The sequence below is a fragment of the Gopherus flavomarginatus genome, chromosome 14 (assembly GCF_025201925.1).
Source record: "Gopherus flavomarginatus isolate rGopFla2 chromosome 14, rGopFla2.mat.asm, whole genome shotgun sequence".
Taxonomy (NCBI): Eukaryota; Metazoa; Chordata; order Testudines; family Testudinidae; genus Gopherus; species Gopherus flavomarginatus.
In genome coordinates this window covers 37,267,264-37,283,409 of record NC_066630.1, presented here as the reverse complement: position 1 = coordinate 37,283,409, position 16,146 = coordinate 37,267,264, and the positions used below count along the sequence as shown (strand labels likewise).

At 53.4% G+C, this 16,146-nt stretch overlaps 1 protein-coding gene across 4 annotated transcripts in view; it reads left to right on the top strand.

Moving 5' to 3' along the window:
• The window catches only part of CCDC102A (coiled-coil domain containing 102A), a 64,073-nt gene extending 52,992 nt beyond the window's left edge, over positions 1-11,081 (top strand). For all 4 annotated transcript variants that reach the window (XM_050923306.1, XM_050923305.1, XM_050923302.1 and 1 more), the window contains exon 9: positions 10,858-11,081. In XM_050923306.1, the coding sequence (XP_050779263.1) occupies positions 10,858-10,984 (127 nt within the window). In that variant the 3' untranslated portion in view covers positions 10,985-11,081. The remainder of the gene's footprint in view (positions 1-10,857) is intronic.
• The last annotated feature ends 5,065 nt before the right edge of the window (positions 11,082-16,146 follow it).

Sequence of the window (16,146 nt, the reverse complement as noted above, 5' to 3'; positions counted from 1 at the left end):
GACATCTCCTGTTGGAAACTAGTATTTCACACCTGCTAATGCTTCTCTCCTCTGGTGACTTACAGTTACAGAGCAAACACTTCAGAATTCCCTTAATACCTATGTTAACAATACTAACCCACGGGGGAGCCAGACTGGTTCCTGCTCTGTATTTGTCAGTGTTCAGTTGAGTGGCCTTACCATGAGCTGGCACCTGGTTTGCCAGTGTCACAAAGGTATGACGTGGGTGGATGAATGGAAGTAGCAGAAAGGAAGGAACAAGACAAGAGGATGTGCGGGAAGGGAGGAAAGGCCAGAGTTCTGGGCTATGGTGAGGGAGCAGGAGCTGGGATTACCAGCCATTACTCTAAATGGCAGATTCAGGGAGGGCTACACAAGGACTTGCGCCAATTTAGTGAGGACTGTGTTTGCATACAAATGTGCCGAGGTTAGTTAAACCTTTCTGTGGACACTGTTATTTCAGTTTAAGGGGCTTATTTCGGTTCAGAATAACCCTATTCCTAATCGATTTAAACTAAACCGAAATAAGAGTGTCCACATAGCCTTTTGCACCAGTTTAACTAAAATCACGCCTCTCGTTAAATCGGTGCCACATTGCAGGTAATAACAAATTTTTTTTTAAGTACATCAGAAGCAGGAAGCTTATTAAACAACCAGTGGGGCTCCTGGACGATCGAGTTACAAAAGGAGCGCTTAAAGACAATAAAATCATTGCAGAGAAACTAAATGAATTCTTTGCTTCAGTCTTCACGGCTGAGGATGTTAGGGAGATTCCCAAACCTGAGCTGTCCTTTGTAGGTGACAAATCTGAGGAACTGTCACAGATTGAAGTGTCACTAGAGGAGATTTTGAAATTAATTGATACATGTAATAGTATCAAGTCACCAGGACCAGATGGCATTCACCCAAGAGTTCTGAAAACTCAAATGTGAAATTGCAGAACTACTAACTATGGTTTGTAACCTGTCCTTTAAATCAGCTTCTGTACCCAATGACTGGAAGGTGAGGTAATGTAAAGCCAATATTTAAAAAGAGCTCTAGAGGTGATCCCGACATTTACAGATCAATAAGTCTAACGTCAGTACTGGGCAAATTAGTTGAAACAATAGTAAATAATAAAATTATCAGACACATAGAAGAACATAAATTGTTAGGCAAAAGTCAATATGGTTTCTGTAAAGGGAAATCGTGTTTTACTAATGTATTAGAGTTCTTTGAAGGGGTCAACAAACATGTGGAAAAGGGGGATCCAGTGGACATAGTGTACTTAGATTTCCAGAAAGCTTTTGACAAGGTCCCTCACCAGAGGCTCTTACGTAAAGTAAGTTGATATGGGATAAGAGGGAAGATCTGTTCATGGATTGAGAACTGGTCAAAAGACAGGGAACAAAGGATAGGAATAAATGGTAAATTTTCAGAATGATGAGGGATAACTAGTGGTGTTCCCTAAGGGTCAGTCCTAGAACCAATCCTATTCAACTTATTCGTAAATGATCTGGAGAAAGGGGAAAACAGTGAGGTGGCAAAGTTTGTAGATGGTACTAAACTGCTCAAGATAGTTAAGACCAAAGCAGACTGTGAAGAACTTCAAAAAGATCTCACAAAACTAAGTGATTGGGCAACAAAATGGCAAATGAAATTTAATGTAAAGTAATGCACATTGGAAAAAATAACTCCAACTATACATACAATATGATGGGGCCTACTGTAGCTACAACTAATCAGGAAAGAGATCTTGGAGTCATCGTGGATCGTTCTCTGAAGGTGTCCACGCGATGTGCAGAGGCGGTCAAAAAAGAACAGGATTATATATGCAATCATTAAAAAAGGGATAGAGAATAAGATGGAGGATATCTTATTGCCCTTGTATAAATCCATGGTACGCCCACATCTTGAATACTGCATACAGATGTGGTCTCCTCATCTCCAAAAAGCTATACTGGCACTAGAAAAGGTTCAGGGAAGGGCAACTAAAATGATTAGGGGTTGGGAACGGGTCCCATATGAGGAGAGATTTAAAGAGGCTAGGACTCTTCAGCTTGGAAAAGAGGAGACGAAGGGGGGATATGATAGAGGTATAGAAAATCACAAGTGGTGTGGAGACAGTGAATAAGGAAAAGTTATTTACGTGTTCCCATAATATAAGAACTAGGGGCCACCAAATGAAATTAATGGGCAGCAGGTTTAAAACAAATAAAAGGAAGTTCTTCACACAGCGCACAGTCAACCTGTGGAACTCCTTGCCTGAGGAGGTTGTGAAGGCCAGGACTATAACAGGGTTTAAGAGAGAGCTGGGTAAATTTATGGAGGTTAAGTCCATTAATGGCTATTAGCCAGGATGAGTAAGGAATGGTGTCCCTAGCCTCTGTTCGTCAGAGAGTGAAGATGGATGGCAGGAGAGAGATCACTTGATCATTGCCTGTTAGGTTCACTCCCTCTGGGGCACCTGGCATTGGCCACTGTTGGTAGACAGGATACTGGGCTGGATGGACCTTTGGTTTGACCCAGTGCGGCTCTTCTTATTTCAGCTAGACAGTAGTATACTGCCGCTGCCCTTTACTAAGGGATGCCATTGAGAGACAGATTTGGTTTGAGTTTTCTTTCACACCACAGTCACTGGGTGTGATCCTGTACCTTGCACCGAGGATAGCAAGGTACAGGATAGCAAGAGTGTCTCGATTTTTCATGCTTTTTTTTTTCAGGGGGAGGGGAGGTTATATTTGCGTATATATTACAAAACCCCTAATAGCAGGATGACTGATACTTGCATTGTCAGAAATCCCAAACTGGGAAGCGCTCAGGCTTGCCCAGCTAAACTGTTATGCAGGAGGGATGGAGGCTCAGGAGAACAGCTGCCAAGTCAGGGCTTCTGCCTCTGTTTTCCATGGTGCTTGGCCGGAGCGTTCATTCCCCCTACCTGCCTCACGTTCCCCGTAGTCGCTTAGGATGGCGTAGACCACAGATGGGCACAGCACAGATTCTATAACCAAGTGCTGCTAAGGGAGGGTTAATTGGGACTCTGGACAAACTCCTGAGGGAGCTGTTCACATCGCCCTGGACTCCTGCTTGTCTGAGCCCTTCTGCTGGAAATGTCAGGGGGACAAGGAGGAGGATTGTACCAAAGAAGGGCAGGGTATGTAGATGGAGGCAGAATCTGCTGTGAATTATTTATCAAGTGAAGCAGGAGAGAATTCTTCTGCCAGTGATAAATTGCTGCTGTGCAGCAAGAGGACTTTCCAAAGTGGGCTAATCCATTTAGTGTCCCCTCAGGGGCTGCCTATCAGCTCCTGATGGGAGGGTCATGATGGGAATCCGGGCCCAGTGCTGCAGTAAGGTGAGCATATGTAGTGACGGATCCACAAGGGCAGCGCTCGCCCCCTCTCTCTGTCACTTTCATTCAAGAGAGGCCTGGAAGCTAAAAACCAGGGGAAGCCTCCCTCAATCGTGGAGCTTGGAAAGCCAAGAGCAGCAGTACCTACACACCTTCCGGCTTCCTCCTGCTGCCCTGGCAGTGTCAGACCACGCTGCACTGTCCTCTGCAGAGAATGTCCCAGGGTTTTGCAAACCATTTTACTTCCAATTTTTATACTGGGAACAGGACCCTCCCTGCTCTCCCTCTGCTGGGGGACCTTGGCCCGAATCTCTGGAGGACCCCAATCATGATGTCACATGTGGCTGAGCCTCAGCTCTCCCTACCCACATCTGAGTGTCTAAGGGGTGCTGCTCCTTTCAAGGTCTAGGAGGCAGGGAGAGGGCTGCAGCTCAGGTCAAAGCCCGCTGTGCCGTCATTATCCAGCTGCTCCCAAGATTTGCTGCAAGCCCTCAGCGAAGATTGAGACGTGAGGACCTGGTTTTTCTCTTGTAGAAACAAGCAAGGAGAAGCTTGGTGGGGAAGAAGGTTGAGGCTGATTGTGCTGCACAAAGAAGCCAGGCCAGCCTTGGGTTTGTTTTTGCTCCGCAGTTCCCCCTTCAAGCACCGGGTTAAACACAGCAGGGGCTCAGACGTGTTCTAATCCCTGTTACAGGCTGGCGGGAAGATCCCCCAACTGCTGTCACTTGTCCTAGCTCCACTGAAGGACAGTTTCCATCAGCAGAGGATCTGCCTCCAGGTTAGATCAAGGTTCCCTTAGATGGTTTGGCCACAGTTCACACAGGCCAGCTGACACCTTGTCACAGTGCAGAGAGGTTATATGGTAGATGCTAGGTTATAGCTGGGGATGGGGAGGAGCACAGGGACGGTCCTTGCTCACTTGCTTCAGGATATTCCTGCAGCTGCAGAGGTGAAGCCACGTGCAACAAATTGGTGGGATGAAAAGGCATGAGCCCTGCAGCTGTACTGAGCAGGTTGCGGGGATGCTCATCCCCCGGTGGCTCCCCACTGCCCCAGGGGCTGCATGTGTCTGGCACCACGAGGAGCAGCATTTGACCTGAAGTTGGGGCCAGCAAGGTGAGTGTGACACTTCCACTAGTCTCTGGCTGCTGCTCCTCTGCCAAGCCCCTCCTGATGCTGCAGCAAGTTGAGTCTAACCCCACAGGCTGGGTCATGGAATGCAGACCCCAGCACCCTCTCTCTGCTGCCACCGCCCGTGGGCTGAATGCAGTTAGCAGCCCAGGGGAGTGTTAACCAACACCACCTAGTCTAGGCAAGATGAGAACAGGCCTTGTCTACACCTGTGTAGTATAGCTGCCCCAGGCCTGACCCCTGAGTGGAGGTGAGGCTCCAGTTGTATTCAGTCTGGGTTTGGTTCCTAGGCCCCGGATTCCCTTCTCTCTGAAAGGCACTGATCACCCCTCAGCTACCAATGCCTGGAGTTTGGTACCTTCCCGAGGGGAAAGGGTGCCTCTGTTCGTCGCTGGAGGAGGCGCTGCGGACGGCCACCCTCTCGCAAGGCTTTTCTGAAGCAGAAGCCGCTTCTCCCCTCCATCAGGCAGGTTTTCTGGCTTCACAAGAGCAGCTGCCTGGGTCACCCTGAGCAGACTCTCCATTGTGCTCTTGGGAGCAAGCTCCAGTGAATAGCACGAGCCAAGGAGAAAAAGGAGTCTCTTGCCTAAACCCCGAGAACTACCCGTGTGATGTACAACTGTATCCACCTGGGTTGTGATCCCATCAGCACCCCTGAGTTCAGCAGGGTCGGAATGAGCTGGGAGACTTCCAAGGAGCACCCTGGGGTGATGGGAAGTAGCACTGGGGCGTCAGCAGGGGGCGCTCTTCCCTCTGAACCCAGCTGCACCCCAGCATGGGGTTACTCTGCTGCTGGAGATGCTGTCTTACGGACATGTCAAAATGAGGCCTTGCTAATGAGTAGTCAAGAGAGATTCCTGAGCTGCTAGCCCCAGTGTCCTGGCCAAAGTCAACCTGTGGGAGTTAGATTTAGCCTAAATTTCCCCTACTGCATCCATGGGTCTGTTTGCTCCTCAGTTCCTGCCCTGAGCCGTTGGGTAGGTTGTGCACTTTTCAACAGCTGCATATTTGCACCCAGAAGAGGCAGCGTTGCAAGGGCAGGTCTTGGATTTTAGGCTACATGTTTTGAGAGGACATAGTATCTAATCAATCACTGGCATTTGGAAGGTGCCAGCCACCAGAAGGTTTGGCCAGATGGAAATGCAAGTGATTATGATATAAAGCACATGGGTACTTCCTCCATTGATCTGGCATTCCTGGGATAGATGCACCGTGCCCGAGGAAGAAATGTAATGAGCGAGGCTGCTCCCTGGTCCCTGATGAGCAATCTTCCCCATTGCCATAACCTGCCTGGGATCACTTCCAGGGGTCCAGCGAGTCCTTATGTTCCTGGAGTACTTCCTCGGTTTGACACCTGGATGGAACATGGCAAGGATGAGCACCGATACTCAGACAAGCCTGGTTCTTGGCCCAGGCTTAGAGCTGAGGGCAGGGCTATGCTGGCTTGCTCTTAGGGGGAGCAGGAAAATAGGACACCACAGCAGGTGTGTTGGCCAGCTTGTGGTATGAGCTCCGCCAGGTGCATGATCCATTAAACTGCACTTGTTTTCTGCATGGAAAGGACTGTGCTTAGGTAACAGGAGCAAGACACAGGCCCATGGGAATCGCTCAGGAGGATGGTAATTCAGTGGACGTGATGGGCCTGTTTCTCACCTTTCTTGCACCTTAAAGGGGCCTTCAAAGGGGCATAAACTATTATTTGCACCCCCTCTAAGGCCCCTTTATGCAACGAGAGCCGTGAACTGAGAATCAGGCCTGGAGGAGTGTTTCACAAACGGCTCCTGTCCTTACACTGGCCCAAATCAGAACTATGGATCCAGCGTGGCCCTAGCTTTGGCTTGTTCAGCTCTGGGGTTTGGGCCTGGCCCACGGGGAAGATTTTGTGGTGTTCAGAGCTGGGTTCAGATATCAAACCCCTCCGAGGCCAGAGGGCTGCGGAGGTAGTAGAGAGCCCTGCCCAGCGCCTGGGCGGAGTGGAGCTTTCTGGCTCCAGAGCCGTGTGCAGCCAGTGGAGGCAGACCTGGGGGAAGTGCTAGTGCTTTTGGGTGCCTCACTTATTGGGGCCCAACGTGAGACACATTAAAGGAGCTGAGCACCTGCCCTCTGGAAACCAGGCTCCTTTCTAGCGGGACAGGCCCCCAAAATTGTGAGTCCCAGTGGAAAATCGTGGCATTGGCTCAGTTCTGCTTCGAGGCATGACTCTCTGTTCATCTCCCCCTCCCCCCCCCGGAAGAATGAGGATAATTATACTGACCCTGCTGTGCAAATCCGTGTGGGGTCTGTGGCTGCACTAAGCAATGGAAGTGCTCACAATTATTATTTTAACCTGATTATAATCTGCCAAGGCTGGAAGAACCTTCACTAGATCATGCTTTTAGCTCTCAGCACAGGAGGATGTTCCAGTCTAGAGAGCAACCCTTACTCAGTTGGCTTGAAAGGGTCCATCTAACAGGACCCACCCCATCCTTGCCCAGCCAGGCAACCAGCTCCCAATGTTTCGGCCCCTTCACCCTCCTTCCATGCAAAGATCCTTGGAGTCGCCCCAGACTCTGCTGCTGGAAGAGGATTCCACACTAAGACACAGGAGCACGCAGCAGAAAACAAACCAAGCTCCGTATGAGCAGGGGCGCTCGAGGGAGAGCGCTGGGCATGATATGACACCAGGGGAGGGGGGGAGGACAGGGCCGGAGAAATGCTTTGTCCTCTTAAAGATGTTGTGGTTTTATTGCTCTTAAATGTTTTTTTTTTTTTTTGGTACGTTTCTCCAGCAATAAAATGCTGAAATGGACGCACGACAAATCGATTCTGCACCATCCAAAGTGCCTGGGAGAGGCAGCTGGGCTTTTTTTTAATCTGATTTTATTTTACTGGGACATGTCCATTAAATCATACAGGAATAATGGAGACTTCATCTCCTCCCGCCTCTCCCGCCCCCTCTTTAAATAATTCATGCTTTCCAGTAAAATGCAGCAAAGTCGTGCTTTTTACCCAGAGGATGATGGGAGAACTGCTTCCATCACATTCTCGGGGCTTGGGTTTGGAATTTGTCTCATAAATTTAGCTGATGAAGTTGAATGCTCCGGAAAGTGAGCAGCTACAAATACTAAAAGCTTCCCATTGACAAGGAGAACACGGGCCCCATCTGAAGCCCCCTGATGCCTCTGGGCAGCCTCCCCTTGACCTCAGTGGGCACTGAAACCATGTATGAGGAGCAGTCCTGAGTACAGGCCCCCTTGCTCCTTTCTCCTGGAGAGTCACCAGTGAGCACAGTCGTGGGCTTCCCACACGCTGTTCTGCTATCAGGCTGTGGTGATGGGCCCTAGATCTTACCCAGTGCTTTTTCATCAGTAGATCTCAAGGCACTTTACAAAGGAGGGCAGTAGCATTATCCCCATTTTACAGATGGGGAAACAGACACAGCGGTAATATAATCCTGCTGGCAGAACTAGGATATAATGCAGATTTCCAGCGTCCCCATCCAAAGCTCTGTCTACTAGGCCATACTGTGGGAGGCCAGACAATGAGACTGGGTTCTCCAGTAACAGACCTCGGCATTACCCCCCCCAACCCCCGCACTCCCTCAGTCCTGGGTGTGCCCCTCTCTCCCCTACAGGTGCATTGAGATGGTTCAGAAGGCACCATCGCCCTCACGTGCTTCTCTGAAGCCTCTCTCCCAAGAAGAGCTGATTTATTTCCCTGCCAAAAAATAGCCAGTTTGGGTTAAAACCTATTTTTATTAGGGAAAAGAAGGTTCTTGTCAAAAAAGTGCCATGCAGTTCAAACCTCTAGCTTCCTTGGGCTGCCTTGTGGGGAACCTTCAGCTCCTCCCCTCCTGGTCTTTGACCCCCCTGTGCCATCATGGCGGTGATGAGGGGTTGTCTCTTCACCAGAGTTAACCCAGACTCTTACCCAGCAATGCCCTGCCCCCTTCCCATCCGCACACAAAACCCTCTCACCCAGGTTTGATGGTGCTTTCAACCCAGGTTCACTGGCCCAGCTGGGGATAGAGGCCAGAGCCTGGGTACAACTGTCCCTTGGGCTGGTAACTCACCTGCTTTGCAGGGAGGACACAGGGCAAAGCTTTCGCGTGCCGATAGACCTCTAGTGCCTTCCCCCCGGGGGTCCTGAAGGAGAGAGAAGTTCTCCCCCAATTCACTGGGAAAGGCTCACAGAGCGGCTCAGCGCACCGCAGCACACAGACCTCTGGGATGTGCCCCACATGGGTAGGTGCAGCACCCATGAGGACCCAGTAACTCAGGCAGGGTTCTGCAGTGTGGCTGCTCACTCTCGGGCTAGCCTAGCCCAGGGGCTGACTCCCTGGGCTAACTCTGCAGGAAGACCTGCCCCATTGGCGCTGCCCAGCCAGGGATATTTTATTGCCACCCAGGAAGGGATTAGAAACCTCTTAGGGGCCCACGTACTGCTGCCCGGGGGACATTGGAAACTTCCTGTGGGTGGGTCGAGGTAGGTAGAGACCTGGGAGATCCAGTTTGGGATGGGGCTCAGTCACTGGCTCCCTAGGCTGAGAGGGCATCTGTGGAGGCACAGCAGGGATCACCTGGCCTCACTGCCTGGCCTGGAGCAGCGTTCCAGGGCTCGCCCTGATGCCTGGCCTGGGGGTGGAGAAATCCAAGAGATTCTCCTCCAAAAAGTCTCTGTTTTTCATGGTAATGGGCCTGAGTCCCTGCTGTGATCTGCTCTGCTCAGGCAGCTAGAAGGGGTGTAAAGCCCCTAGATCTCCCCACCCAGACAGGGATTCCCCAGGCCAGGAGGAGACGGCTGTAATCCCCAGCCAGGTTGGGGCAGTAGCCAGCTAGTCTAGCTTCCATCAGCCCTGAGTTGCGCTCTCTGCTGGGGCTGGAGCCTGCAGAGAACTGGCCCTAGAATCAGGAGATGCTGGAGGCTGCTGAGGAGTTGATGCACGGGGGGGTAGAGGTGGGGGTTGTTTGTTTTAAAGAGAAACAAAAATCTCAGAAAATAGCCAAACTGCGACTGCTCTGGGTGCAGCGCTGCCGAACCAATGTCAGAACCAAATGCAAGCCCACCCCCAAGGAGCCGGAGACCCTTCCTCCCATCTGGAATTGTGCCCTAGAGATGGGCCCTGGGCTTGTGGAATCGGGGGCTGGATATGAGTTTCCCCTGGGACTGGCAGGGGCTGGGGTGAAGGGATCCAACTCAGGAGCTGTAAGGAGACATCCCAGTTGATCAGGGAAGCACTGGGAGATGCCTTCCCAGCAGTGTCAATGCGGGCTCCGTTCCGCTCTTAGCGACACCCAGACTGCTGTGCTGCCCAGGCTGGGTGATGTTAATCTGGGGGAGGCAGGCGGAGGTCATGACAGCTTTGAGTTGAGTCTGCTGCTCACTCCCCTGTGATAAATGGCTCCAGACAATAATGTGCTGCTGTTAAGTACCCGGGATCTGAAAAAGGCTTTAAGTGAACTTGGTTGCTTTAATCAAAAGTCCATTAAGTGTTGCTTGGAGCCATTGAGGGAAAGGCTGTTCGGATTTGGCTTTATCAGCAGGTAACACCCACTTAGCAGAGAGAGAAGACAGCTCTCTGTTCTCCCAGGCCCAGCCCTCCCTGGGAATGGCCAGGTTCCAGCTGCTTGTAACAGCTATCTGCAAATCCGGGACCTCGGGGCTGAAGTTGCAGGATCAAACTGCAGGCACTGAAATCCAGTGCCAGGTCTTCCCCCAGGGCCTGTGCCTTGGCATCCATTCCGGACGGGCACTGACCTCCAGTGCCACTGCTTCTTGCTAGGTTTCACTCAGTTGCCAGATTGCTGGGGCCTGGGCTGCCTGGGGAATCTGCCCAGGAAAGGTGGGGCCGAGAGCGAGTCTGTAGAAGGGCAACTCTGGCAGGTCTTTGTGGGATTGGGGGAGTTCGGGTCTGTAATGAGGGTGAGACCAAAGGGACCTGCCTGCCCAGTGCCACTCCTATCAGCCCCATGTCTGCCCCACACCACCCATGTGGTGCCTGGCTTTCATCCCAGCGTGGGAGAAACAGCAAAGCAAAGACCAATTGCAGACAGCAGTCCCCACCCCAGAGCGGCAGGGCAAAGCCCGTGGCGTTTAGATCTCGATGTGCTGTCGGTTCTGTACACAGCCCCAGAGCTCTGTGTCGCCCTCGGGCCCTGGCAGGCGTGAGGGGTATGGAGAGGGGAAGATAGAAAGGTTGCGGGGGGGTACCCCAATGCCATGTTGATGTATGTCTTACAAGAGCCTAACTGACCAGAGAGGGGAGCATGACAGAGGGCAAGGGGAACATGTGGTGACAGATGTCTAGAGAGGTATGTACATCTGGGGCTAGACAGACACAGCATGGCAGGGCACTCGCGGAGTCTCTGTTCCCCTCTCCAATACGTTTGCCTTTGCTCTGTTTTTTCTCGGCCCAGGCTGCGCAGGCAGCAGAACACACCGCTCTTTGGGAAGATCCGGAGCTCCCGATTTGGCCCCGACGACCCCGACGATGGGACCAGTGATCTGGATGAAGATGAAGATCTACAGATCCAGGTTCCTTAGTGCCCAGTGCACAGGGCCAATGAGACCGTGGCTGGAGGAGAGAGAAGGAAGTGGCAGGCTGGACGCTTGGGGAGGAGAATACCTGCAGGAGCCTGGTCCCTTTCACAGGCCTCACCGAGGGCAGCCAGACAAGCCAAGAGCCAGAAGAGGACGTGTGGGGATACAGCCTCTGGCCCTGCTGGCCTGTGTCACCGCCAGTCATGAGGAGGGTCCTGGAGAGAAACCCCGTGGCCAAGTGTCCATCCCAGGGGGCAGGATCGGTTCTACCCCAGTGGATTCGTAGACACAGGGAGATAAAGCACCAAAGAGTGGGTTGAAGAGAAATCCCCAGGGGGCTGTAACCAGATGATGACAAGAGGAGTAGGGAGGGGTCAGGCTGCAGAGCATGAATTAGCTGCCCTGGGCAGAGCAATGGCATTGGTGTCGATACTGTAGAAATGATGCCAGCAGCTGAGGTGTTGTGGAGGCCACTGCAGTGACTGAGTCTGTGCATTGGATGGTACGCAGTGCAGTCTCTACCCCTGCAGCTCCACCTCGCCATCCCTGCCCTGAATGCCCTCTGCAGTTCCAGCCTCCTGCCCAGTCCCTCCCTCCCCAGCTCTTTCCTGGCACATGGCTTTCACTTGACAGGTCCCATCTCTGAGGCCACCCACCCCCGCCTCGGTTCCATCTTAGCCTGGGAACCGTTTGCATATCAGCATCACACACGAATGAACTGAGCCTCCAAACTAATGACCTCTCTTTTACTGATGGGGAGACTGAGGCACCGAGCAGAGCAGTGACTTGCCCAGGATCATGGACCTCGAAGGCCTGCACCTGGGGCTCTAGGCCCTGCCTCCTCCCCATGTGCCCTGTCCACCAGCAGCCACTCTCCCTCACTCCCGTTTGAACACATGCACCTCACAGCGTGAGCGGACATTGCAACAATACGCCAGAGGGCATCCAAGGCAGAAAGCAGGCGGAGCTAACCCGGATGAGCCCAGCCCCTGGAGCACTGACAGCAGGAGCCAAGTACACCAGAGCAAACCCTTCTATTTTATATATGGATTTTATATATATGTATGTATTTGTATATGTTTTATATTATAAATATAGAGCTTTGGGCCCAGGCAATCCCCGTGGTTGGTATGGTGCAGTCCTTTCCCCCCACACCTAGCCCCTGTGATGTTAACGCTCTGCGCTATTCTGTACTGCGCCCGTCTGCTGGGGCTGGCCTGGCACTCTGTTGCTGTGCCGGCCGCAGTGTGGAAACGGAGGCTGATGGAGACAGGAGATCAGGAAGCAGGTGGCTTCTTCGACAGGGAAGGTTTACAGACAGCGTCTGACAGCTGGCGGGGGCCGGAGGGGGTTGTAATGAATTGAATTTATGATAAACTCAAGTGTGCAGAACCATAACTAGGGATTTTTGCGCCTGAGGCTAGGGACAGGGGCAGCACGTCCGGCTCTTCAGCAACGGGTTCCTCTCAGACGGAAGGACCTGCCGCTGAATTGCCCCCATTCTTCAGCGGTGATTCAGCGGCAGGTCCCTCCCTCCAAGGGGGACCTGCCACCGAATTTCCGCCAAAGAGCCGGACGTGCCGCCCCTCTCCCTTGCTGACAACCGGCAGCAATTCGATGGTGGGTCCCTCAGTCTCTCTCGGAGGGAAGAACTTGCTGCTGAATTGCTGCCGAATGAGAGACTTTCTGCACCCCTCACCTTCCGTGCCCGAGGCAGGTGCCTCACTCGCCTTGCCCTCATTACAGCACTGCAAGTGTGTGACTAGAGGAGTTATCTGCTGGGATGCCCAGTGGGGGAGCCTGCCTAGATGGGAAGTGTGAACCCGCCACAGGCTCATAAGGGGTTAATGGGTGCCTGAGAGCCTATTGCACTTGGAGGGCATGTCAGACTCAGTTCAGGAGCAGGCCGAGCTGGGATGGTTTCCATAAGGCGGGCGAGGAAAGTAGCATGGTCAGGCTGAAGACCAACCCAGCCATAAGGGGAAGAGAGATGAAGCTGCAGGAGCCAGGTTTCACTCCTCTGGTGGCGCCTAGGGAGGGGTGAGGAATTGAGGGACGTGGCCCTGTGGGTCGGTGTCCTGATGGGAATGGGAAGAGAGTAGGGGGATGGGAAGAGAGACTGGCATCTCAGACTCCTAGGAGCGGGAGCAAGGTGGTGGCATTGTTGGATGCTATTTGCTGAAGAGCCTGGCCCTGAAGTGAGAGGCTGGGTGGGGCAGAAGACTTCTTGGCTTGCTACCTGTGTCTCTTAACACAGGTGATGGTGGGATGCTAGAGGGATATGACTGGAGGGCTGAGTTATCCCCCCACACACACACCTGTGGCATGTGGTGGGGGACATCACTATAAACAGGCGCTGGCAGAACCATGTTGTTTTCCCTTTGGATCAGCCCATGAATGAACCACTGCTCTCACTGTTCCCGTGAGGCTCAGGCAGAGCCGACAGGACAGCTGAAAAGGGCCTTGGCTAGGGGCCTAAAACACTAGTAAAAAAAACCCTAAACTATAATGGCCTGTGATAACAATTTTATAGGGAGCCTGGGGTTTATTGCCCCCATAACAGTGTGAGGTAACGGCAAGGAGTTCACTTCCTCCAGAGTCAGCTGCTTCCAGGAATCCCCGGAGGGAACGCTGCAGGAGCGCCTGGTGCGGGGCAACTCCCAACGTCTCCCAGCAGGGGCTGCTCCGGGAGGGGGGCAGCAGCTCCAGTTCGGGGGCTCTCCTAGAAATTCTACCCCCGCTGGATTCCAAAGAGGAAGTTGAAGCTGGTGAGAAGACAAGCCTCGCTGCCTTTTGCGGGTTGCCCCAGGTTTTCTCCCTCCGCTCCAGGACATGCTAAGCCCACTGGATCTAGCTGCAGTCCCTCCAGGATTAATCTAGCCCATAATCTTCAAAGCCCCTGCACCACCATCCTGCATTCAGGCGACTCCCCTCCTCAGCCGGGCCCTTCTCAGACACACAGCAGACACAGTCAGAATGCGAGGGTAGTTCGCTCCAGACTCATTGGCACCTAAAACAAGATAGTGTCTGTGCAAACGGGTAATTACAGCGCCTGGGTCTTCCTGCAGCCCCTGTTTGCAGAGGGCCAGCTCAGCGCTCAGGAATCCCGCTTGTCACCTGGAGATGGGAGAGCAGAGCCGGGGAAAGGGTGGGAGTGGGTCTGAGAAACCCAAATTGCTCCTCACGGAAGCGGTGGCAGAGTTCAGGCTGAGACTCCATCGCCCTTTGAAACAGTGGTTCCCTCCCTGTCACAATCTCAGAGTATTGGTGCAGGCGAGGGCTGGAAGGGACTGGAAAGGTCACCTTGTCCAGCCCCCCATACCCAGGCAAACCAGCAATGCCTCCCTAGGCCATCCCTGACCGAGGATTGTCCAGCCCGTTCTTAGAAACCTCCAGTGATGGGCAATCCTCCACCACCTCTCTGGGAATCCTATTAACTAGCCGATGGAAAGCTTTTCTAATCCCTAGCCTAAAGCTCCTGTGCTGCCGGTTAGACCAATGACCTGCTGGCCTACCTTCAGTGGCCACGGGGAGCAATGGGTTCCTGTCTTCTTCGTAACCTACTAACATCTCTGAAGCTTCTTAGCCAGGGCCACCCAGAGGATTCAGGGGCCCTGGGGTCTTTGGTGGCAGGGGGTCCCTGCCACCGAAATGCCGCTGAAGACCCTGCACTTCGGCGGCAGGTCCTGGGGCGGAAGGAACCCCTGTCATGGGTCTTTGGGGCACTTCGGCAGCAGGTCTTGGGGTGGAAGGACCCCCCGACACTGAATTGCCACCGAAGACCAGGAGCGGAAGAAGCTCCGGGGGCCTGGGCCCCATGAGAGTTTTCCAGGGCCCCCGGAGCAGGTGAAGGATCCCACTCCAGGAGCCACGAAAAACTCTCGTGGGGGCCCCGTGGGGCCCGGGACCTGGGGCAAATTGCTGCACTTGCCCCCTGTTCTGGGCAGCCCTACTCTTAGCAGGAATATACAACTCAGATTCCAACATCAACCTTAACTCTGCCCCCTCCCTAGTCTTCCTTCCCTCTAGGCTGGGAATGCTCAGCGGGTGCATCTGCCCCCCAGAGTATTCCAGCAGCATGGTCCTTGGCTGAGTGAGGATAGAGCCGGCCTCCACCCTCACAGCTTCAGACGGCGCTGGTGTTTGTGCTACTCTGGGGAGGGCTCCCTGGATTAGTCAGGAGTCTGGGCACACTGGAGGCTGGGTCTTGCTGCAGGTCAATGAGCAGGATGCAGGATGAACAAGCCGAGGAGGAACAGACTCTTTGGCTGCATTGTACATCACCCCACAGGACCTGGTGGGAGTGGCATAGCCGTGAGTTCCCCACAGCCCGTCAGCACTCAGCCCCTGCTCCCTACAGCGCCTCCTGCTGGGAGAGGCTGAGGGTAGAGGAGTGAGGAGCTGCCCTTCCTGCCAGGGCTGGTGAGAAGAGCAAGCCCACTCACTGCAGCAGCAGCCGGGGCCTAGAACGTGAAATCCCACAGGAAGAAAGCCAAGGGTCCAGGCAAATTCATCTCTGCGCCCCATCCTGTGGAGCAGGAAAGTCTGGCTTGACCGAGCAGGTGGGCACCGTGCCTGCCTGCGGCGCTGTGTATTTCTCAGACCACCTCTGTTAACAACAGTAGCAATTAGCTAGGGCTGAACCAGCTTGGTTTAAATATGAATCCGCCCCCTGAACCACTGTGAACCTTTCCCTACCCCCCTGCTGGAGCCAGAGTTCAGCCCTCCCCTTTCCTTGAATGCACAAAGGCCTCTTCCCTGGGTCACTGGGCCACCAGGTCACCCCCTACTAGAAGGGAGCCGAGTGGCTGGGGGGGATCTGCCAGAGCAGCTGGCTGAAGCTGAGCAGGCAAGTTGCTGCTGCAGGAGTAGGGGCCTGGGGACAGAGCAGGCCTCAAAGGTGGTTTTGGACACGGGTGTGAACTCTCGGATGCTTCCAAAGCAAAGAGCAACCGGCAAAATTTCTGGGGTTCGTCTAGAATCACTGGGGTCACTCATCCCGCCATGGGGGAGGGGATGCTGCCTCACTGCCTCCAGCCTCATCCAGCTCCTCCTCACATCTCCTGCCCCATCCCCGTGGTTTTCCCTTCCTCCTCATCTGGGCCTGAGCCCCTCCGGCTGCAGTGCTTCAGTGTAGATAGGGAGGGAGTCGGGATTTTAAGTCA